The sequence below is a fragment of the Sarcophilus harrisii genome, chromosome 1 (assembly GCF_902635505.1).
Source record: "Sarcophilus harrisii chromosome 1, mSarHar1.11, whole genome shotgun sequence".
NCBI lineage: Eukaryota > Metazoa > Chordata > Mammalia > Dasyuromorphia > Dasyuridae > Sarcophilus > Sarcophilus harrisii.
The window spans coordinates 299519718-299544977 of NC_045426.1; the positions used below are offsets into that span (position 1 = coordinate 299519718).

Sequence of the window (25260 nt, forward strand, 5' to 3'; positions counted from 1 at the left end):
GTAAAAACTACATTTATTAAGATTAAGATCCTGATGAAAGACATAAAATAATCCTCCCTTGTTTTCCTTTAAACTGAAAGACACCCAGCCACAGCCCCTTAATTTCCCTTCACCCAATTTTACCTATTTCTTTTTTTCTTCTCAAAGACTGTGATGAAACATTTACTTAGATGAAAGGTTAATTTTCTTTTATTTGTAACTACTAAATCTCAATATATTCATATTCCAAATCTTTGATATTTTTTTGAGAAAAAAATTGAACAATTCAATATTCTAAGTACTTTTATTCTTACCTTGTTTGGCATCATCACAAGCTGCTGTCCTTTACAAATAGAGCCGGATTCCAACTTTCCCAGGACCACAGTACCCATGTCCTTTAGAAATAATTTTTTAAAATTAGACATGCAGACTTACATTTCCAACCTTACTGATATTATAAACAATACTTGTAAAAAAAAAAATTTATTCAGACCAATTATTATAGGACAATCTCATAGGGCTCATTGAAGAAGGTAAATATTAGCTCAAATCTCAGATTTGAAATAAATAATATACTCTCCAAAATTATATCCTGTGCTATTACCCACAAACGTTATTAAGAAGAGCAACCTGAGGATTTAGCGAATCAAGATGAATTACTAAAAACCCTCAAAAACTAGAGAATACAATTCTTTTTTTTACCTCTTTATTCTATTTTGTTAGCAGAAATTACTCTAAGCTAAAATACCCCCATCTAATATCCCTGGTCTTTCTTGATACCTTGTATTTATCCACAATTGGCAGCCTAATTGGTCCATCAACTGATCTGTTGAAGTTTGGCAAATTATCCAGATATGGAATAAATGGTAACCCGCTGAAAAGAATAACATAATAATTAGTAACACTAGTTTTGCCCAGTAACACAAATCAAAAAAGTTATGTAACTGGCATTGATAACTAATGCAAAAAAGATAAGCTTAAGCATTATAACAATATTTTCAATTGATTTCAAATAGCTTTTTCCTTTAAACAATATTTATTATTTCCCACAGATTGGATAATAAAGGAATTTATAACATTTTGTAGTGGACCATGTGTTTCTATATATATAAATTCACATTAATCTTATCATAGTCTTGTGAAACAAGCAGCATGAGCTCCATATCTTATAAATTAAGAAACTAAGGTTTATTTGAGAGGTGAACTGCCCAATGCCTCATAATTGATAAATTAATTTTAAAAACATGTCTTCTGATTTCAGAGACATTATTCTTTCCACTGTAATTCAAAATTAATTACATCAAATACCTGTTTATCTGTTACTTTTGTTTCTATGTCATGTAGACTAGTGAGGAAATATCTTTGAAGAAAGCATTTGATAGAACTCTGTAAAATCAAGGATAGCTCACCTCTCAATCCCAAAATTAGAATTTCACATAATTATTTCTCTTAAAATATCAAGATTACCCTCTTCATTACTATAAATACATTTCACAAGATCATGTATTTAGAGGATAAGGGAGACAAACAACCTTAAAAATTGATGATAGTATTGGACCTTATTAGACAAGAACACTGTATAGTTATTATTTCCCTCAATCTAAAAGATACTTACATATACCAAGGACAGAAATCTGATTGCTCTTTAAGGTTTGCACCAGTCAATCCTGAGCAGGGCATGAAGTGTATATCCTTTTTGGGATTGAAGCCAACTTTTTTCAAAAATGGCACCAACTTTTCTTTACATTCTTCATATCTACAAATATTTATTAAAAATTAGCCAATTGCGAAAAAGAATAAGTTAACATTAAGAATAAGATAATCATTAAGAATTCAAAAAGAACTCAAATAGTCCCGATTGGCTTATGAAGGGTTTTAAAGTTTTTGAAAGCTTGGTATATGCAGGCTATCAACAGCCACATGAAAAAAAGGCTCAAAATCATAAATAAGTACAAATTAAAACAAATCAAGATTCCATCTTATATTATGACAAAACAGACAAGACAAAATCAATAAATGTTAAAGGGACTGTGAGAAGACAAGTATATTCATGTATTTCTATTAGAGCTAAAAATTCAAACAATTATTTCAGAAAACAATTTACAATCAAACTTTTAAAAATACCCTAAAATTCAATGTAAATTCAACTAAGCCATACATTGCTGTGACCCAGGAATACCCCTATGATCACTAAGAAGTCAAACATGGAAGTCTCATAGATATAAAAATAATTACATCAGAGCTTTTGTGAAAAAATAAAAGTAAGTGAATTCCTATTTACTAGAAGGCAGAACACTGTGTTAAAGCAATGTATTGGATTATTGAATGTATAGAAGAATTGTAAATGTTTAAGTTTATTTGGATTACTTGCTGTCTAGGGTGGAGGAAAGGGAGGGAAAAAAATTTTGGAAAACAAAAGTTTTACAAGAGTAAATGTTGAAAACTATCTTTGCACATATTTTGAAAATAAAAGACTATTAAACAAAAGGAACATTATTGAAACACAAGAAATGGCAAATATAAAACATTCAAAAAATTGGGGAAGATCAGAAAACAATTTACATGAACATTGTAAAGATTTCAAATCTGATCAATGTAATGATCAACTATACTTCAAAAGAACATAGCATGTTTCCCCAAAACTGGCAGAAATGGGCAGATGACCTTTTTTACTTGACTTATTTCTTATCAAGGAGGTTTCTCAGGGGAAGGGTTTGAGATTTTTAAAAAGGGGCAGTTGGATGGCACAGTGGATAAAGGATCTGATCTGGCCTCAAGACACTCAACACTTACTAGCTGTGTCACTGGGCAAGTCACTTAACCCCAACCGCCTCACAAACAAATAAATAAAAGAGCTTCGATAAAAAATATTTTTTGAGAAATGAACAAAATTTTGAGAAAAATAAAATGATTTTAAGTAACAGGAAGATATTAAAAAAAAATGAATATAAGCTTTCTTCACCTTTCATTGCTCCAATTTACTGTTGGATCATCCATCTTGTTAATAAGCACTATTAAGTGTTTTACACCTGCTGTTTTTGCCAACATGGCATGTTCTCTTGTCTGTCCTCCTTTTTCAAATCCAGTTTCAAATTCTCCTTTCCGAGCAGAGATTACCTAATCCAAGAAAATAACCCATTTGGTTTTTCTTTAATACATGTTTCCAATTTGAAAATGTTACATACTTCAATTATACAAAAATCTTAAGAAACTAGAAAGACTAGAAACAAGGAAAATAATCCCTATAAGTATTACCAATCACCACTCTAATATAAGTAGGGTCTTATTATCACTTTAAGACTTTTGTAATAGCTATTTCTTGCCAATTCCATTTTCTCTTCTTTTCCAAACTACCAATCACATTCATGACAGAATAATCTTGCTCAATGAATGTAGTTTCTTCACTCATTTATTGAAAAATCTTCAATAACTTCTTTCCTTACTGCCCAGTGAATGAAATGCTTCATTCTTTGTGAGATATTCTAGATTCTGAAGTTAAATGGATCTATTCTATTTTCCCAACTTTATCTTATAGACTGAAGATACAGAAAAGTTTTTTTTACCCAGTTTCTTAAAGTTTGGAATATCGTCACCCCAATTCAGCAAACAACTTCCTATTATTCTCCTAATAGTTTAATTCAAGTATCATCTCTTCCCTGAAATCTTCTCTGACATTCAACCCTATCTATTCCTAAACCTTAACATTAACTTTTCCCCTTTGGACCTCACAAAGCATTTTTGCAATTAAAGAACTCACATAGCTCTTAGTATTATAGTTTACTCCATTTGTATCTTATTCTTCTACTAATCTCCCAGAAGGAGATTCCATGCAGCAGAATACAGGGGGGGTGTAGACACAGACACAGAGTGTGTGTGTGTGTGTGTGTGTGTGTGTCCTCCCCACCCCCACCGTTCTCTGGCCAATGGAAAAGGCACAAAGGCACCAGGGGTGGCAAATATGAAATTAAGGTGGTGGCAAATATGAAATACAGAGAGCATATATACAAAAGCAACAACAACGTTCCCCAAGGTCACTTCCAAATAACAAAGGAAATACTCTATAAGGTGGGAATAAGTCATTGACTGGCAAATTAGACTGATCAGAGTTAGCTAGAGTAAGGAGAAAACTGCCATTAAAGGGAAGGCCATGGCACTATGAGGGAAGAAAAGAGAGTGATTCATAGTGGGCTTAGTCCTGAAAAGATTTTAGCAAAAATCTTCATCATAACCAGATGCTTTATAGGGGAAATAATAGCTTAGGACTTTTCAGGCATAAAAGCACAAACTGAAGAGGGGAGGGGGAATCCAGGACTAAAAGAGGAAGTGCCAGGATGCTCAAAGATAGGAGAAATCAAGGAGCAGTATGGAACGCACCTGGCAGGCCAGGTCCCAGACCTATCTAAAGATATGCTAATCAATATCTCCAAGATTTAAAGATGCACAGGGGTTTGAGGGATAGACAATAGTTCCATCCTCACAATCACTCAATACAAACAGAATAATCTGGGAATTGGTTATATCTGATAATAGCTAGATGAGCTTCTTCCTGACAGGGGAAGAGTTAGTTGCTATCACTACTATATTTATTAAGCATTTACTAGATGCAAAGCACACTTGCCAGATGCAAGCTGACCCATAGAACATATGGAGATGTAAAAAATAAAGTGTAAAGACGTAATTTCTCTTTCTAGGTTCCAATCTAGGAGTATATAAGACCGAATTGGAAGTAAATAAGGAACCTCTATCAAACACACATCCAACAAGTTAACTTCAGTCAAAAAATAATAACCATCAAATTCCTGGGAAAGAAATGATTGAATACAGAGTATTCAATACTTGCCAATTTATTCAAAATGAATTCAAATCTCTGGAATTCAAACTAAGTTGCTGTAAAATAAATGTCAACCGATACATTCTCTTACCAGCACAGCCAGATCAGCTTGGGAAGCACCACCAATCATATTTGGGACAAAACTCTTGTGCCCAGGAGCGTCTAGGATGGTGAAGTGCTTCTTTTCTGTCTCAAAGTAGGCACGGCCCACTTCCACAGTTTTACCTTTGTCTCGTTCTTCCTGATTTGTATCTAAGGCCCATGACAAGTACCTATGAGAAGTACAATTTTAAAGAGTCATTATTTTTAAAACTGCACCCATATTACATAAAATTTTCTGCCTATCATTCCTTTAAAAAAAATTTACATACAAATACTTGGGGAGTAATCTAAAAAACTAAAAAGAATTGATAGTCCCTAGTCATGTGAATTAATCCCACCCCACCCCATTCCCTCTTTAACAGGGCATGGTTCATGACAAATATGGAAATGTTTAAAAGAACTGCACATGTTTAACCTATGTTGCTTGCTGTCTTGGAATATGGCGAACAGATAAGAGAGAGAGAGAAAAATTTGGAACACAAAGTCTTACAAAAATTAATCTCGGAAATTACAAGTATTTGGAAAAATAAGAGTTGTTGATCCCAAGGACCATACTGTCCATGGGATTTTCTTTGCAAAGATACTGGAGTGGTCTGCATTTCCTTTTCCAGTAGATTATGGCAAACAGAGATGAAGTGATTTGCCCAAAGTCAGTGTTTTTCAGTCATTTTTCCAGTCATGTCCAACTCTTTATAAACCCATTTGGGGTTTTCTTTGCAAAGATACTGAAATGATTTGCCATTTCCTTCTCCAGCACATTTTACAGATAGGGTTAAGTAACTTGCCCAGGGTCACACTGGTAAGTTTAAATAAGGCCAGCTTTGAATTCATCTGTTTACCTACTGACAATTCCCAATTTCCTTCACAATAAACAGCAATCAAGTATTAAAAACTGCTATTACTGAGATCTTAACAGAGCCAATCAAATTATCTCAAAACTCATTATTTCCAAGTCACTGTAATTAACTGAAGTATATAAAATCAAATTTAAAATGTCAATACTATCAATCCCCTGGGAGTAACAATTTCATATTATTTGTAGGCAGAAGTTATAACCTTCTTATTTAAGAATAATAATAAATAATGCAGCAAAGTATGACTGCCTGGGGATATATGTCTGTATAATTAAGATAATAGAAATTAATAAGACAAAAACAACAACAACAAAACAATACAAAAACCCCACCACCTAATAATTTCTGGGAGAAAAGCAAGGCTGTTCACAAAGACATGTAATGCTTTAATAAAAAGGATGTTTGAACAATAAACAATGACAAATTTCTATCTAACCTAACGTGACAAAAAAAAATTTTTGTATGTTAATCAGGAATTTTAATTTTCTTCATTGTCATACCACTTTGCAAATACAATTCCATTTTTCTTTCAGCATTTCATCTATTATGTAGAGTTTGCCTTGCATTCCATAAATGTTTCAAAGGATTATATAAATTAGATTTTTTGTACCACCTCCCTAATGCCTTTTTCTACACAACTGAAAGGATGGATGAAAACCAGAACAAAAGCCATTCAGTTTTTTTTAGCCAAACTTATCCCTCTCAAAGATTCTAGAATTCATTATTAAAGACACACTACCCAAATAATTCTAAATTTGAGATGTGTTCCAACAGAGAGAAATGCTTAATGATTATATTTCTGAATATTAACATACACCACAAAATTAGCCACGATGGTCCCACGTCTAGATAAAATTAAGCAAATTTCCAGTAATTTTGTATTACAATAATAAAATTTTCCATACCAAGTTTCTCTGTTTTTTTCTTTAGCTTCTCGTTCATATTTTTCAAGTGTTCTTTTGTCAACCATCCCAGTCAAATACCTGAAAAATAAGACACACATAGGTGTATATATTAAAACTTTTAAAGCCATCAATGAGTAAAAGTCTAATTACTTTAAAGATTTAATGTTATGTTAAGGAGGGGAAATCCAGTTATTGTTCTTGATACTTAATAGGTAAGGAGAAGAATGATTTCCTAATCCAATTCTTTGAGATCTAGTTTATAAAATCCCTAAGTGAATTAAATTCAAGTTGATTGAAAAAAAAATCTACAATGAATGCATCAAGAATTTTGAATTCTAAAAGTCATTTTTTAGATATCCTTAACAACACTATGAGATTTTTCAGCAAATAAGTTAGCTTTTGAATTACATTTGTATAAGACCATGGATTCAACTATGGTAAATATTGGTTTGGAGATAGGAAGATTGATTTAAAGTTGATGCTTCTTAAGTAGCTGGAACTGATTTGCTTAATGTTTTCATACTTGAACACTGATAACTTTAAAAAGATTTTATTAAAAACATGTTGTCAACTTACATTATTTGTCCTCCAATAGTTGATTTACCGGCATCTGACAAATTGAAAAAATGCAAACTATTAAAAAGTTAAGTAGGAGAGGCTATATATGCTATCATAAAGAATAATTATTTGAGAATATTTGAGTAAATACATTTTTTGCTAGATAAGCAGATCTAAAGAATTACAAAACACCCAAGTTCATTTAATTTCATTTCATAGAAACTTGATTTTGGAATTACTGTTTTAAGTAGATTTTGTCAAAACCTGAAGCAAAAAAAAAAAAAGGTTTTAGCTACTAACATACATGCAGGCTATCAATGACTGAAATGTCACAGTGAACTGAACAATACTTTCATACAACCATAATGTAATAATCCTCCAGCCTTAGCACTGGGTGTTATGGAGGAAACTCACAATCTCAAATTTACACTTTCTTTCCAAATAATCTCTATCAAGAATGTCAAGAGTACTGAGCTTTGATACTTTCTCCTTTACTACTTCTTGCTGCATTGGAATCTGAGTAATTCTAAAATATCCCATGTCATTAATAGCCACTCTTCAAAATATAAAGAAAGGTAGCCAAACCAAAAGTACAAAAACAAAAATAAAAACTACAAAAGAATTTTAGTGGTTCCTCAGAAATTGATGCTTTGATCATGATATATATTTGTTGAATAATCTTGTCCTAAAAGATATGTGCAAGGGGAAGAAGAATTATTTGGGGTTAATTGCTCTCCTGTTAACAGAGCACAAGTGCAATATGAACTGTAATTTTTCACCAATGGGATCCATAAAAACTGAATGAAAACAAACGATGAGTTAACATTGAGAAAATAACTTCCTCTTCTTTAGACTCATTCAAATTCCCAGGTCTCTAACCAACCAACAAAAGCAGCAATGGAGAGTACTTGACTAAATTTGTCTTTGGCTAGATAAATAGACCCAAAGAAAAACACTCGAGTTGATTTCATAGAAACTTAATGATGGAATTACTATTAAAGTATTAAGTAGATCTTATCAAAAAACAAGCTAAAAAAGGATTTGGCTACATATATATACACAAATAAGTTAGGACATGCAAGCACTTAATGACTGAAATGCCATAGTGAACTTTCATGAAAATATAATAATCCTCCAGCCTTTAGCCATTTACAACTCACCTACATGCCCAATGAATACTACATTTACATGCTCTTTTTTGGGTGCACCTGGTGGTGCTACCACAGATTTAGGTTTGGGTATTTCTTCCTCTTCCTCCATCATCATTTCTGGGACACTCTCCTCTGGAGGCCCTCCGTCTCCCAAAGAGCCACCCCCTGACTCTGCTTCACTAGGTTCTTCTTTGTGCTCCCATGATTCTTCTGGGGACATTTCTGTCTCTCCATTTTCTACTAGAAGAAAGACAAATGTCTTAAATTTATTTTTCAATTCACTTTGACAACAAACAACAGATTCCTTTTATAAAAATACTCACAGGAAAACAATTTCATTTCCTAATGTCCTGCCACATATATAAAAGCAGGAAAATGTTCACTTATTTCTGAAACTGATAAGAGGTTTAAAACTGTTGGCTACTGACACCAAAAAGTCTCAGAAAGGTTAAGGAGCATTTTCATAAAGGAAAAACAGTAAAGATGAATGTGGAATTTTAAACCTGCTTACTTGTGAACATCAAATATTCCAACAGTCAAAAAACACATTGAAAATTATTTTAACTTAATGGGAAAAACAAAGTAAGAATTCAAGAAGAAATTCGTTGGACATTTTAAAAACTGTCATATAAATCTGATCTAAACTTCCATCAGTTTTGGGATTAACAGAAAATATTAATAAAACACTGAGAGAAATGGAAATTTTGGCCAAAAGCAAATTTGAACAAGTACAAATATTTTAAATTTACTTAACAGCATTCCACTACTTAGTCCTGTTGTTCTTATGATCATCACATTAACTACAGTAACATTCATATCTAATTAAAATCTTTCCAAAACTAACTGAAAAACATAATATACACTTTACATAATCACTTAACAGCAAAGACTCAATTAAGCCAGTGCTCAATTTAGCCATTATAATATAACACTTACATTTGCACCTTAAATCTTGAGATTGAAAGTTTCATATTACTGTATTAATATGGTCAGAAAGTGTCTTACCAACAGGTTCTGAAACTTCCATGCTAACAGCTGAATTTGAACCTAAACAAGAAATTGAGATATAACGCACGTTTACCAAAAAATACCTATCCTTCCAACCCCAAAACAACCAACTTCTGATGAAGAGATTGCATAACAGAAAATTACCTTCATACAACACTGACTGTTCTTCTTGAGAAGGTTCCACAGGTGCTGTTTAATAAAAATAAGTTCTTGTTAAAAATATATGTAGTCACTAAATTGTTCAACCTCCTAATTTTTTATATTATTGTTTTGCAAATTCTTTTAAATGGATTGTATACATTAACTGTTGCCCAGCTTAAGACTAATTGTCATCAATTACCAGAGGATGAATTAAATTTTTTCTATAAAATAAGTACAGCATGATGAGAAAGGAATACATTTTCTTTTGAAACGACTACTACTTCTAAGTTTGCCTTTTTAAAAAAGTTAAGTAAAATGGTCCAATAGAGGCTGCAGCTGACAGTACATGTAATATCACACGAAGCTCAATTTCTACAAAAGTCAATCTAGGTAAAGTACATAATTATGCCACACTGTAATAACTAAGCTAAATTAAATCTTATGAAAGCAAAACACATCATTTGTACAAGATGCTGCTCTACATTAATTATATACTTTTCCCAACATTTACAGAAGTGCTTACTACTGCAAAACTCTAGATTAGATTAGATTCTTCCTCATTTCCAGTTCTGTAGTTAAAAAAATAATGCACAGCTTTTATAACTGAGTCTCAAATAACAAATTCAGGCATACTGCAGGAAATGAACCAAAGTTATTTTCAAAAATTAGAAAAAAACAGATCAGAAGAGCATTTAGATATCATCTACCTCTTCATTTCACACATGAATAAACTGAGCCAGAGAAGTGAAGCAACTTGTTCAAAACCGAACTGCTAGTTAGTGGTTAAGAATATGGGGTACAAGATATTGTGAAAGTTAGATTTAAGTCTATTTTTGTATAAACCTCATTACTTACACACAGAGAACTATTCCTCTATTTTGATGGCTAAAAATAAATGAATAAAAGCTTAGAAAGAAAGAAGTTTGGGACCTTACTATTCCACATATAAAGCCTTCTTTCAAAATTAATTTAAGTTGGCACAACAGATAGAGCACCAGCCCTGAAGTCAAGAGGACTTGAGTACTTCCTAGCTATGTGACCCCACACGCTTCAGCAAAAATAAATAAATGAATGAAATAAAAAAAGCTTTGGGTCTCAATCACTAAAATATAAATAAAAGGAAATTAAGTCAATATCAAAATGACATAATAAAACCATCCAAAGAACATTAACAATACATCCTAGTATAAGTCCTTTTTGATGTACTAAGTAATGTCAGGAACTCCATGCCAAGATCCCTTTCTTTTTACTATTAGGAGAAAGGCCGTTTGCTAGAGCCAAGACCAGGAAACAAGAAGAGCCCTAAGTTTTGAGGGTCTAGATGATCTCAAACCACAGCAAAATTCCATAATTGTTTCACACCAGTATCAGATGGTCCCTGAGCTTGGATAAGCACCTGCAGTACCCATGTTCCCATCATGAATTCCTGCTATACTAAACTTTTCTCATTTTTACATTATCCTTCATTACCAAGGCTACAGTTTACTATATTATCACAAGTATACATACTAAGATTTGGTCCCACTAAATTGAGTGTCCTACTAGAGAGGATCTTAGCTTTTTGAATCACTGTTAGCTCACTTGTTTTATTTTTAGAGCCAACTGTACTTTTGATAATCTGTATGAACTCTGACTTTTTTCAGAGTTAACAGCGGTTGCAAAATTTCTATGACTCTTAGGTCACTTGTTCTCAAGATTGAAAGGAATAAAGCAAGAGAAAATGTTTTCAAGTATACAGGTACTACTCCTAATTTAGCAACTGGCTAGTGACATACACTTCATGTTTTTGGTCCCATTAAGCAAAGGTGTCCAAAGAAGAAATAAGCTAAGAGCTAATGCCAACAGTTGAATACCTGATAATGAATTATTTGACTATTACAACCCATTAATAAAAACAAATACAAATGGTTATCAGTCCACTGTGGCTCCAATCTGCTTTTTATAATAATAGCAGAGGAGACACCTTTAAGACCTTTTATGATTGTTAAATTTATCTAGCTGATATTGTAAATATCTATCCTAGTCCACTGACCAAGAAGACTCACCAATGAAGAAAGGAACTGTATCCATCTTGACACTCTTGGTATAAGTAAAACCAGAAAAATAGGGTATTTAAGAGATTCTCCTTGGGGAGGCTCTTAAAAGAGATAGGAGAGCTGGTTTTTTTTTTTTCTTCCCTCCCATGAATGCAAAAGCAAGAAGAAAGTTACTTATGTATTCATTTTGTATTGCAGAGTTCATGATGTTATTCACAAAAAAAGATACCCTGAAAAAATCTGGACACCAAAGGGACAAATAGTCAAAAGATATGAACAAACAGTTCTGGATGGGGAGAGCTAAAGATGATAGATTAGAGGCAGCCAGCAAAACTCCCTCCATATTCCCTTCCAAAAAATGTTAAAATGATACATCAAATTTTTGGAGTAGCAAGTTCAAGTTAATACATTTTTTTCCACCTAAGAAAACTTAGGAAGTTGGCAAAAGTTTTTGACACTTGGATAAAAGCTTATCTGGAATCCAAAAATGGTGACAACAAGGATAGCCATTGCAGCAGCTGGTAAGGGCGGTAGGACAAATGATCAGAAAGATAATAAAAACCCCTTTGCTGGCACTAATTGGCAACTTTATTGCCCATGCATAGTTCTGAGTCACATCTTCAGAACAGAGAGCAGCACTAGGGGTTAGTTACAAGGAAGCAGGGGCCCTGTCACAGTTTCAAGGTAAAGAGAATAATAGAACTTGGGGCTGAAGTAAGGATAAAGAACAGAGTGCAAAACAGACAAACAGTAATCAACTCTCTTCCAGGACCATACCACATTGGAAGCACCAAAAACTTGCAAATTCCTAGAAATGTTTCTGAAAAATCAACAGAAAAAATCCTATAGTTTGGCACAGTATCTCCCCATCCCAACATGAACAGAGCCCAACATTAACATGAATTCAAAGTCAAGAAATATGATGGAACAATGACCAAACAACAAAATCTAACCATAAAAAAAGTGATTACAGTAGCAGGGAAAACCAAGTCATAAACTAATAAGAAAAAAAAAGTGAAAACAGCCACACATTCTCAAACAAAAAAATTGCTCATTGACTTCAAGTCTGAGAAGAATTCCTAGAAGAATTAAAGGAAGAAATTAAGAGTGAAAGAAAAAGAGTGATGATAATTTGCCTAGGGTCCTAGACGGTAAGCAACAGAGCTAGTAAATCCCACAGGGTGGGACCTAAACTAAGCTCTCTTTGTGTGTGAGTGTATATATGCAAGTAAAATATACACACATACATATATAATTAATACACATATATATTCAATATATAAGTAATATTTATAGAAAAATACAGTGAACTAATCATCCACAAGGGCTGACTTTCGGTTAAAAGTATGCATCTACTAACCTTGTCATATTTTTAACTCTGAAAAGTGCAGTGGATAATCTAAGCTTTATAAATCAAATCAAATAACCAATGATAGCTTATGTGGAAACCTACGGGAAGAAAAATCAGGCAGCTGTTCGGTATTATAAACCCAATGGGCTTATATGTTACCTGGCAACAGATCTATCTTTTTTAGCCAGTCTAAGTGTGTGCCAAAGAATATCAATGGACTATTTGTTACTACTAGAAGAAGGGAAATCAATGAAGATTATTACCTATGCAAAAATATATTTGATATTTTAATAACATCTCACTGATAGCATGAAGTCATGAAAAAAAGAGAACTACTGAAAAATGCACAATAACAAATATTTAATAACATGTGAATGTGACAATTTTAAAAGGGTTCCCCTCCCCAATTTTATTTCATCATATCAACCAGATATGTATTAAAAGCATTAGTATTATTAATTTAGTACTAATTGTATTATTTGCTATATTGTACCTGAGATTTCACCATTTACAGAATGTTAAATCTAAATAGGAATTCAAGCTATGATACAAAAATCTTCATTTGCAGAATTTTGAATCATTGGGAATTCCTTTTCCTCTGCCTCCTACTCCTTTGACAGCACCAAATAGCCATGGGCAGCAGCAAAGTTGTCTTCAAGGTTTTCAATAACTATAACCTGCCCACTCCTATTGCTACCAAAGCTGACTCTACAAGTCCAGTCATCTAGCAACTGAAAGATGATTTTCCACTTCTGTCTCAGCCTACTTTGAGCAGTTCTATTACAGTTTTATTTGCTGTTCTTAGACCCTGATGCACCATTGCCCAGATTGGCAACGTAGCTGTCCTAGGTTAGGAAATCATTGGTTGAGCTCAGGTATGTACATTTTTACTTTAGAAGGATTCTAATGATTTCATATTAATAGACAATTTTAAATATTTAAAAAAAAAAAAAAGTGAGAGGGGGCAGCTAAGTGATGCAGTGGATAGAGGACCAGCCCTGAAATCAGGAGACCTGAGTTCAAATTTCACCTCAGACACTTAACACTTCCTAGCTGTGTGACCCTGGGCAAGTCACTTAACCCCAATTGCTTCAACAGGAACAATAACAAAAGTGAGAGTGATGGATGAAAATTATGAAAGAATAATTAATAGCTTGGTAAAGAAGGCACAAAAAAAATAATGAATATCACCTTAAACAGAATTGGCTTAGTGATTAAAAGGTACACAAAATTTACTGGTAAAATCACTTCTTAAAAAGCAGAATAGGCCAAATGAAAAAGGAGATAGAAACATTCACTTAAAAGAACTCCTTAAAAAGTAGAACTGGTTAAAAAAAAAAAGGTGGGGAGCAAAATCTCAAAAGAAAATAATTCCTTAAAAATTAAAAGTGGGAAAATGGAAGATAATGACTTCAAGAGACATCAAGAAACAAAAGTCAAGAGAGGGAAAAAAACATAAGAAAATGTGAAATAACTCTTTGGAAAAAATATCAAAGCAAAATAATTTAAGAATCATTGGATTAATAGATTTGGGATCTGCATCCAGAGAGAGAACTACAGAGACTGAATACGGATTAAAGCACATTTTCTTTCTTTCTTTTTTCTTTTTTTTGTTTTCTATCTTGTGGTTTTCTCTTTTGCTTTGACTCATATGGAAATATGTTAAAAATTATTGTACATGATATATAACCTATATCAGATTGTTTGCTACCTTGGGGAGGAAAGAAGTAACAGAAGGAGCAAAAAAAAAAAAAAAAAAAAAAAAAAAAAGGAATTCGAAATCTTAAAAAAAATGAATGTAGAAAACTATCTGTATAAGTAATTGGAAAAATAAAATGCTGAATTTAAAAAAAAAAACATAGGATTGCTGAAAGCCATGACATCATATTTCATGAAATTATCAAAGAAAACTGCTCCAATCACTTGGATTCAAAGGGTAAAATAGAAACTGAAAGAATCTATTATTCACCTCCTCAAAAAGATCCCAAAATGATAAAGCCAAATTTCAAAGCTCTCAGGTAAAAGAAAAAATACAACAAACAGTAAGCAATTAACCATTCAAATATTGTGGAGATGCAGTCAGGATCACACAAGAATTAGTGGCTTCCACATTAAAGGAGCAGAGGGCTTGGAATATGATATTCCAGAAAGCAAAGGAACTAGGATTACAACAAAGAATAACCTACTTAGCAAAACTGAGTATATGTTCATTTCAAGGGAAAAAATGGATATTTGATGAAATAGAGAACTTTCATGCATTCTGATGAAAAGATCAGAGCTAAATATAATATGTGACACTCAAACACAAGACATAAAAGCATAAAAAGGTAAACCTGAAAGAAAAAAATCATAACAGAATCAAGAAAATTAGAATATTTACATTCTTTTATCAGAAGATAATATATTAACTCTTAAGAACTTTAGCATTAGGATAAAGATGATGAAAGTCTTCCAAGACAGATATAGGTGTTAAGTTGATTCTGTTGGGATAATCTCCAAAAAAAGAAGAGAGATAGATGCATTGACAGAAGCAAGGTAGAAGAGGGTAAACTTTTTACATAAAAAAGGCATGCAAAGAAGAGATTTTAGAGTGGAGGGAAGAGGCAACAGACAACACAGGTAATGCTTGAACCTCACATAGAAATTGGTTCAAAAAGGAAAGAATATAATAGTCAATTGTGCATAAAAATATAACTTGACCAAGAGGAAAACAAAGAGAAGAAATGATTTTTTTTAAAAAGTGGAAAGGAGAATGATAAAAGGCAGAAAAATTAAGGGAGGTACTTGTTACAGGCAAAATAGACTTTTGAGAAGGGATAGAATAAAAAGAGGGAAGAAGAAAATGGAATGAATGGAAATACATAGTAATTACAACTGTAAACAATAATGGGATGAACTCACTCATAAATGGAAGCAGATAGAATGGATTAAAAACCAGAATCCAACAATATATTGTTTTTAAGAGACACACTTCAAAGAAAGGCACATTCAGAGTTGAAGTAAAAGATTAGAACAGAATCTAATATGTTTTAATCTAAGTTATAAAAAGGCAAGGGTAGAGAAAACAGAATTAGTTAAGAGGGATAATAGGAAAACTTTACTTTAAAAAATTGTACTAGAGAAAATGATGTAATATCAAAAAAATTTACAGCAATTTTCTCTGAGAAAGGCCTTATTTCTTCAATATAAAATGAATATAGTAATTGAGAAAAATGTATAAAAATAAGATGTTCCCCAATGGATAAACTGATATAAAAAGAAAGTTTTTAATGAAGTGATTCAGGCCAATTCAAAGAGACTTTTGACAGAGAGCCATCTGCATTGAGAGATAGAACTATTGGAACTGAATGTAGATCACAACTCAATATTTTCACTTTTTTTGATATCATTTCCTTGGGGGTTTTTTCCCCTCTTTTATTTTTTTCCCTTTTTGATCTTATTTTTTGGGGATATAAATGTGGAGATACGTTTAGAAAAATTGAACATGTTTAACCTATGCTGGATTCCTTGGTGGGGGAGAGAGGAGAAGGGAGGGAAGGAGAAAAATATGGAAGACAAGGTTTTACAAGAGTTTAAGTTAAAAATTATATTTGTATGTATTTTGAAAAATCAAAGCTACTATAGTCATGAAAAAATGCACTCAATCACTATTAAATAGAAAAAAGTAAATTATAGTAGTTTTTTGTGGTGGCAAAAAACTGGAAATTGAAAAGATACCTACAAGAACCGATAGAAAGTAAAGTGGGAAGAACCAGGAGATCACTGTATACACTAACAGCAAGATTATTATGATTACCTATGAAAGATTTGGCTACTCTGAACAATACAATGATCCAAGACAATTCCAAAAGACTCATGATGAAAAAACACTATCCACCATCAGAGAACTGATGAACTCTGAAAACTTAAGTATAATTTCCTCACTTTCTTGCCTTTTCAAAAAATATAGCTAATGTGGAAATGTTCTGCAAGATTTAGCATGTATAACTGATGTCATTGCTTGCCTTCCCATTGAGTGGCAGAAATGATGGGAAAGGAGGAAGAAAATTTAGAACTCACATTTTAAAAGACTGTTTAAAATTTTTTTTAAAAACATAAGTAAAGTTTGTGTAAGAATTGCAAATAATTAACCAATAAAAATTGTTCCAAATCATTAATAGAAATGCAAATCAAAACCCTTAAAGCTTCATCTCAAAGCAACAAATTTGAAGTCAATGTTGGAGAGACTGTAGTGAGTCAGAGACACAACTATACTCTTGAATTAGCCCCACACATTCTGGAAGGCAATTTGGAATTATGCTAAGAAATCACCATAAAATCCATATCCTTTGATATTTCACCACCAGGCTTATTATTCAAAGAAGTCAAAGATAATTCCTGCCTACACCAAAATATTTATAGTAGCTCTTTTTGTAATAACAAAAAACTGGAAACAAAGTAGCTGTCTATCAATTGGAAAGTAACTGAAAAAACTATGGTACATGTAATGGATTATTACTGCACCATATTAATATGAAGAATATAGTAGACTTATAAAGACATATTAAAATAATACTAAGTGAAATAAAGCAGGACAAATGTACACATTAACAATACAAATGGAAAGAAAGTAATATAATTATAACTAGTTCCCCCAAAATTGGATATAGGAATGAATCTTCCTTCTTTTTAGATATGGGGAACTATGGAAGCAGAACAATACATGTACTACTAAATTTGATTATTTAATTGATTTACCCAAACTATTTTATCCTTTTTAGAGGGAACTATTTGGTAGAGGTAATAAAAGGAAAACAATACAAAATTGAAGCTTAGACATCCAGTATCTCTTGTAGAACATGAAAAGGTTAACTAAAAAAAAAAAAAAACATAAGATCTCCTATATTAAATCAACAAATACTTTGATGGTGGATAATGACTTCAATGCAAAGGTGAGCCTTAAATGAGAATGGGAAAAAATGGAAATGTGATTAATGACTAAGGAAGATTGTGATCTAAATGAATACTCCCTTCAAGAATTAGAGAGTCTGGGGCATCTTTGTAGTGGCCAGAAACTGGAAACTGAGTAGATGCCCATCAATTGGAGAATGGCTGAATAAATTGTGGTATGTGAATATTATGGAATATTATTGTTCGGTAAGAAATGACCAACAGGATGATTTCAGAAAGGCCTGGAGAGACACGAACTGATGCTGAGTGAAATGAGCAGTACTAGGAGATCATTATGGATCAACAATACTATACTATAATACTATCAACTGTGATGACCTGGCCATCTTCAGCAATGAGATGAACCAATCAGTTCTAATGGAGTAGTAATGAACTGAACCAGCTACACCCAGCGAAAGAACTCTGGGAGATGAGTAAGAACCATTACATTGAATTCCCAATCCCTATATTTTTGCCTGCCTGCATTTTTTATTTCTTTCACAGGCTAATTGTACAATATTTCAGAGTCCACTTCTTTTTGTACAACAAAATAATGGTTTGGACTTGGATACTTATTTTGTATTTAATTTATACTTTAATATATTTAACATGTATTGGTCATCCTGTCATCTAGGTGAGAGGGTGAGGGCAAGGAGGAGAAAAATTGGAACAAAAGATTGGCAATTGTCAATGCTGTAAAATTACCCATGCATATAACTTGTAAATAAAAAGCTATTAAAAATTTGAAAAAAAAAAAAAAAGAAAAAGAAAGTCTGGGGCAGATAGGTGGTGCAGTGGACAGAGCAACAGCCCTGAAATCAAGAAGACCTGGGTTCAAATCTGCCCTCAGACACTTAACACTTCCTCACTGTGTGACCCTGGCCAAGTCAGTTAACTTCAATTGCCTCAGCCAAAAAAAAAAAAAAAAGAATTAGAAAGCTTGGCATAATGAGGACTAAGCACAAAATGACATCACAAATTGATTTTTTTAAATATCAGGAAATCTTCCTGACACAATCATATATTATACATATGTTGCATAAACTGATATTTGCACATACAAGAACTTTGCTCTTTGGGAGCAAAAATTATTTAAGTTTTATATTTGTAATAAATATTAAACAACTAATGTCGTGGGAATTACTTTCAAATTACTTCTTTGTTTATACTTAAGACGTACTTATTACTTATTAGGGAAAAAACATAAAAATCAAAGCTAAAAGAAAAATAATAAAAATTAAAGTAACTCCAATCTACATTAATAAGTTACTTTTGCCAATAAAATTGGAAAATGCATGAAATTGATGGTAATTATGACAATTTCATACTGAAAATTAACTATAAACTGCCAAAAGATCAAAACAATCTAAAAATCACCTCAGCCAGAAAACATTTAATGTATTTGCCACAAAGAAATATGCAGCAGCTAAGAAAGGTAGCAACCTTGTTTATAAAATCTTACAAAGAATGGAGACTGTCTTATACGGTAATATGAAGTAATACTGCTTAAGACAATGAAATAAAGTTTATTAAAGTCAAAAGAATCCATGAAAAGTATTTTTAATTGTTGATTATTATTTTAATATAATTATATTATATAATCCTATGCATTTTACTTTCAAGGCATACATACCAAAAGGGGTTCACGGGTTTCATTTAATAGTAATTATGTCATTAAGGACAAAATACTAACTTAATATCTAGAAATTAGGTGCTGCTCAGAAGCAACTGAAATGTCAATGTCAATGATTGCTTCATTCTCAGACATCTCTCACTATCTTAGAATTAGATTCAAACTGCTCTGAGTATTCCTCTGAGTATTCAAAAGAGTATAAAGGAGGGAAGGGGAGAGATGTAACATGACCATAAAAACAAGTGATTCAGTCTTTTGACAATCAACATGTATGCAACCTAAATGTCTTATTTATATTGTGAGTAAGGATCCTGGAGTTGGGGTAGAAGCAGGAAACAATACTCTTTCTATGTTACTAAAAAGTAAAAGTAACCATTGTTTACCCTTATAAATTTGAGGACTAAATAAACTCATTTCTCTTAATTCTACTAGACTTTTTTTTGGGGGGGGAAGAGATTAATTATTTTTATTTATTTATTTTTTAATTATAACTTTATTGACAGAGCCCATGCCTGGGGAATTTTTTTACAATATTATCCCTTGCACTCACTTCTGTTCCGACTTTTCCCCTCCCTCCCTTTACCCCTCCCACAGATAGCAAGCAGTCCTATACAAGTTAAATATTAGACAAGTTTTTAAAAGAAAAGAAACAAAACAAAACAATGGACAAATGAAGCCATAATACTAAATAAGTCACAAAATGAAATATATCTGACTACTAATTTTGGCACTAATGTATTCTTTATTAATCTCCTCCTGAAAGGAAATCATATTTCAATGCAATGAGTTCCCTCCAGGGAAATAAAGATTAAGAACTAAATGGAAGGTTCTTTGTTTCAAAGAAAGTAAAAGCAATTTGGGAAGAAATAAATATAAATAAATACAATAGATAGAAATATCTAAATATATCAAAACAATTTAGATAATTTTCTGGGGAATTGAGAAATTAAAGAATTTGCTCAGCATCACTCAGGCAAATAGATAGTGGAGGTTTGAATACATGTCTTCTTGTTTCTTTTTCTGAAACAAACTTCTTTACCACCACCACCACTCCCCTTTCCTCCCTGTCCCCACACAATAAAGGAGAGAGGGAACTGAAATAAACATGTTTGCAAAATCAATTTTCACATTTGACCCTCACAACAATCTATGAATTAAGCACTCCAAGTACTAGCCATATTTTTACCAGATAAGGAAATTGTAGCTCAGAAGCATTTGAACCCAGGTTTTCCTGACTCCAGCTCCAGCACTCTATCTACCATACCAATTATCTAATAATGGAATCTACAATAAAAAAAGCATAAACTCCAACTAAACAATTAAAACAAAAGATGAAGCTTAATGTTAAGTTGCTAACATACTAATTACTATCCTCTCTGTCCATTACTGAAAACAAATATACAGTAGAATTCCAAAATCTTTTAAGAAATAAATATGCAAGCCCAAAACTCTTATAAGTTAAAAGATATTATCCAAAATTCTTTTCTAATTACTGTTTTAAAGGGCAGCAATGTGGTGCAATGAATAAAACACTAAGCTTAGAATCTGAAACCCTGAATTCAAATCTGGCCTCAGACAATTTACTAGCTGTGTGATCCCAAAAGATGAGTGAAGAAGGTATTGGTAAACTATTCTAGTATTTTTTGCCAAGAAAATCCCAAATGGGTAATTGAAGAGTCAAATGTGTTTTAAATGAACCACTAGCTGATAAATATTTTTATTACAAAGATGTTTTTTACAATGTTATTTGCAATAAAATTTTTAAAAATTAATATTAAGTGGAAAACATGAATTCTGAGGTAGAAATTATTTTAAAGACTTTTGATAAAGAATTCTTGGGCAGGATTTTAGTTTGGACATGCCAATTCAGCCTAAACATCAAAAACAGTCAACAAGCCATTAAAGTGCCCATTATGTATGCTAGGCACAATTCTAAGAGTAAGTGATATAAAAAAAAAGAAAGAGAGAGAGAGAGAGAGAGAGAGAGAGAGAGAGAAAGAAAAAGAAAGAAAGAAAGAAAGAAAGAAAGAAAGAAAGAAAGAAAGAAAGAAAGAAAGAAAGAAAGAAAGAAAGAAAGAAAAAGAGACAAGATAGCTCCTGCTTTAAAGGAGCACATAATTCATAGGGGAGGCAAAGTGCAAACAATTATGTACAAACAAGACATAAACAAGATAATCTTAAAGGGAAAACACCAGCATTAAGATAGTGAAAGTCTTCTTGTAGAAGGTAGCATTTTAGCTGAAATTTGAAAGTTATTAAAAAGTAAAGGATTACAGAGGAAAGAAGGAAATATGTGGAGATAATTGGAGAAAAAACCCAGGATTAGGCGCTGCAGTGGGAGAAGAACTGCAGCATCACTGGAAGGTAGAGTACTTGTTGTTCAGTCATTTTTCAATTGTGTTTGCCTCTTTGTGATGGACCTCATTTGGGATTCTCTGAAAAACTACTGAAGTGATTTGCCATCTCCAACTCATTTTACAGATGAGGAATTGGGGCAAACAGGATCACATAGATACCAAGTACTTGAAGCCAAATCTAAACTCAGATTAATCTTCCTCACACAGACCTGGTGTTCTATCCATGGAGTACATGGATGGGTACAAATTGTAAGATTATAAAAGCAGGAGCCAGATCATAGAATACAGAATTACATATTTGATCCTGTTATGCCCTGAATTATTAAAAATTATCATGCTAATTGTTAATGCTGTAAAGTTACCCATGCATATAACCTGTAAATAAAAGGCTATTAAATAAAAAATTTTAAAAAAGCCAAAAACAAAAACAAAAACAAAAAAAATTATCATGCTATGCCCTGAATAAAATTGTTATGGCCAAACCATGTCCTTGCCAGGGACAAAGGGAATTGCGTTAGAAAAGAAGCCTTAAAATATCATTGAACCCTAAAACTCCAGGTGCCTTCTCTAAATTTTTGTTGGGATCATTCCCCCTTTTTGAGTATCGCCCCTTGCCTTGCTGTCTCCGGCCCTCAACCTTCTTATCTTGACCCTTATCCTATCAGGACTAAATTATGATCTTTTCCTGGAATTATGGCTTGTCCCCTCATCCAGTATCCTCACACTCCTTTTATCTGCCTTTGTTTCCCTTATAAGATTTTAACTATATAAGTTCCTTGCTTTAATTGCTCACTGCTGAATGTTTTGGACAAGAGTCCCATACAGCCAGCTAGTCTCCGTTAATCTAAAACTCTCCACAATTAAAATGATTAAAGACCAATCTCTGTCTGACCTCAGTTTTTCTGGCATTACAATCCTATAGATAAAAATGAGCCCTTGGAACAGGAGGCCAAATGTTACTGGATAGCAGAATACGTGGGATTAAGTACTTCAAACCAAATGCAAAGGAAAAAAATCAACTTCTATTTCTATTCAATTTAATTTTGCACATGCAAGGCATACACACACACACATACATACACACACACACACACACACACACACACAGAGTTTATCACTGCTTTTTTTATCTAAAAGTTATTTATCTGAGTCAAAGAAAACATGTGTTTTGGAAATAGCAACAGAAAGTTGGGTAGAATTTCAAATCCTTGGAATACTGACATGTCTCAGGATTTAGCCAAATCTGAATATTGATAATAAAACCAATATTCAGATTATGTTACAAAGTAATCATGTTAAATGACTGAAGATTTAGGTGTGAATTGTTATCTATTCTTAGGGGACTAAAATACTATTAAGTCTATTTCAACACTATTATGATAGGCCATAATAATTTTTCAGGTTTAAGTGATAAAAGAATTTAAAAAGCCTAGTTTTCAATAATATTTAAATGATTATACGGCAGAATTTCATGACATTATGCACTCAAGGAATTTATACCAAGGAATTCTACTTTCTACAACATAGGCAATGTACCCTTTATTTCTTACTACTGTTAGAACACTTTGTCCACAATCTCTATGTTAAAATCTGTTAAGACCCTAATATTGTAACCATTTAAAGAATAAAAAAGGTTATGGTATTTCCTCTCCTCTCCTCTCCCCACACACACCCTCAACATTCTATTATTAACAGAACGAAAGAGCAATATAGAAAACTTGTTAAGTCAACTCATCAATAGAATAGGCTTTAAAAGTAGAGTCACAATAAAAGAACTATATTTGCTCTGCTGAATAGACCTTTAGCAAAGGTCTTGAAATGTTTATTTTGTCTGTTAAGGGGGGGTGGGGGAGGAGAACATAGGCTTATGAGGTAGGTCCCTTCTTACTTGAGATTCTCTGAAATTTTTTCTTAGACTTTGCAAATTCCTAAAATTTTTAATTTATCTTACAAGTGAACTCAAGAAACTTAAAAAAGTTTTAATTTTTTTGTAAAAGTACAAAAAAATTAAAACAAAACAGAATACTTCCTTTCCAACAAAGTATACTAGGGGAAAAAAAACCCCGAAAATGTGCAGACTTACTTTGTTTAAAATTTCTCAAACTCTGGACCTCCTCAGGACCTAGCATATATTCTATACAATAAGTACTCAATACATACTTACTACATCATTCTTGTGACTCAAAAAATCCGAGTTCAAATCCCCTGCTTTGAACTTTGAGGTCCCTTTCTGTACTCTAAATCCTGAGATTTATATTTATATAACATCAGTGTGATATATCCTGAGTGCCAACATCAAACTAAATTAGATCGGTACCTAACCTTTAAAGGCAAAAAAAAAAAAAAAAAAAAATTTGAGACTCTGGTAGACATTAAATAACTTTGTTATCTCTCTTAGTTCAATGATTTTTCCAGTAAAGTATATCTTTTAGTTCTTGAAAACCAGAAATGGTGCAGTATAGTGCTGGCATCTAAGTCATTCAAATATTTGTTAAAACCATGAGGCAAACTATCTAGGGGACCTTGAGAGTATTTATCAAATTAACTATTCAGAAAATAATTTGCTACGTTTTCTTTCTTGGTCTCAGAATCATGTAACAATCAAAAAAGGTCCTATAGCTATGCTTCTGCATAATGATGTCAATGTTGTCTACTTTATAACCATCCCCAAGGCTGCTGTGACTACAAGTTTCTTTTTTAGAGAATGAAATAATTTTCTTCTATCTAGTATAGTAACTTGATACAAATTTCATAATTCTCTACATATCCTGTACCAATTTGCATCATTTTTATCTCTTTTGTAACAGAACTAAGCTTTGAAGGCAAATCAGTGTCAGTTACTATATGGAATATGCACTTACTCCGTGAGAACAATGATTCCAGAACACCTAAGCTTTTCCCCATCTATATTGTTTAATTTAAGTGTTAAAACATAAATCTCCTAATATGAAGAACTTTTAAAACCTTTTAACACCTAAAAAGCATGCTAAAGAAATATTCCTCTATTAACTGTAGGCATTCAAATACTTTACAATTTACCAAGCATTTTCATATATATATTACTTCATTTAATCCTCACAACAATCTTGTACATAATAAAATACATGTAATAGCTCCATTTTATAGATGAGGAAACATGAGGTTCAGAGGTTAATCAGCTGTTAAACTGTATCTTGAGAGTAAATTTTCTGTCTTCAATTCCAGGGCCTTTCTATTATTACTAATATTTTTGTAATGCCATTAAGTCAAAGCAAAGAAACACAGTGTCAACAAAATGATCAACTGGCCACTAACTTTAAGCCATCTTTTTATGTCTTCAATCTAACTTAGCTTTACTCATAACACTTAAGGAGTTTGAGAATATCTTAGCAGTCAGGAAGCATTTTAACTGGATTGTCTCATAGCAGTAAACACCAAGAATTCTT

The 25260-nt window shown here is 32.4% G+C and overlaps 1 protein-coding gene across 3 annotated transcripts in view; it reads right to left on the minus strand.

Moving 5' to 3' along the window:
• Positions 1-25260, minus strand: part of GSPT1 (G1 to S phase transition 1) — a 49822-nt gene that overhangs the window by 11939 nt on the left and 12623 nt on the right. The window contains exons 1-11 of one of the 3 annotated variants that reach the window (XM_031944343.1): positions 11575-11596; positions 9533-9577; positions 9386-9427; positions 8390-8620; positions 7248-7281; positions 6672-6749; positions 4902-5082; positions 2942-3096; positions 1595-1735; positions 760-853; positions 294-374 (exon numbers count right to left, since the gene is read on the minus strand). In XM_031944343.1, the coding sequence (XP_031800203.1) occupies positions 294-374; positions 760-853; positions 1595-1735; positions 2942-3096; positions 4902-5082; positions 6672-6749; positions 7248-7281; positions 8390-8620; positions 9386-9407 (1017 nt within the window). In that variant the 5' untranslated portion in view covers positions 9408-9427; positions 9533-9577; positions 11575-11596. Of the gene's footprint in view, positions 1-293; positions 375-759; positions 854-1594; positions 1736-2941; positions 3097-4901; positions 5083-6671; positions 6750-7247; positions 7282-8389; positions 8621-9385; positions 9428-9532; positions 9578-11574; positions 11597-25260 lie in introns of those variants that run through there. The other 2 variants (XM_012542948.2, XM_012542949.2) reach the window with 2 other exon arrangements.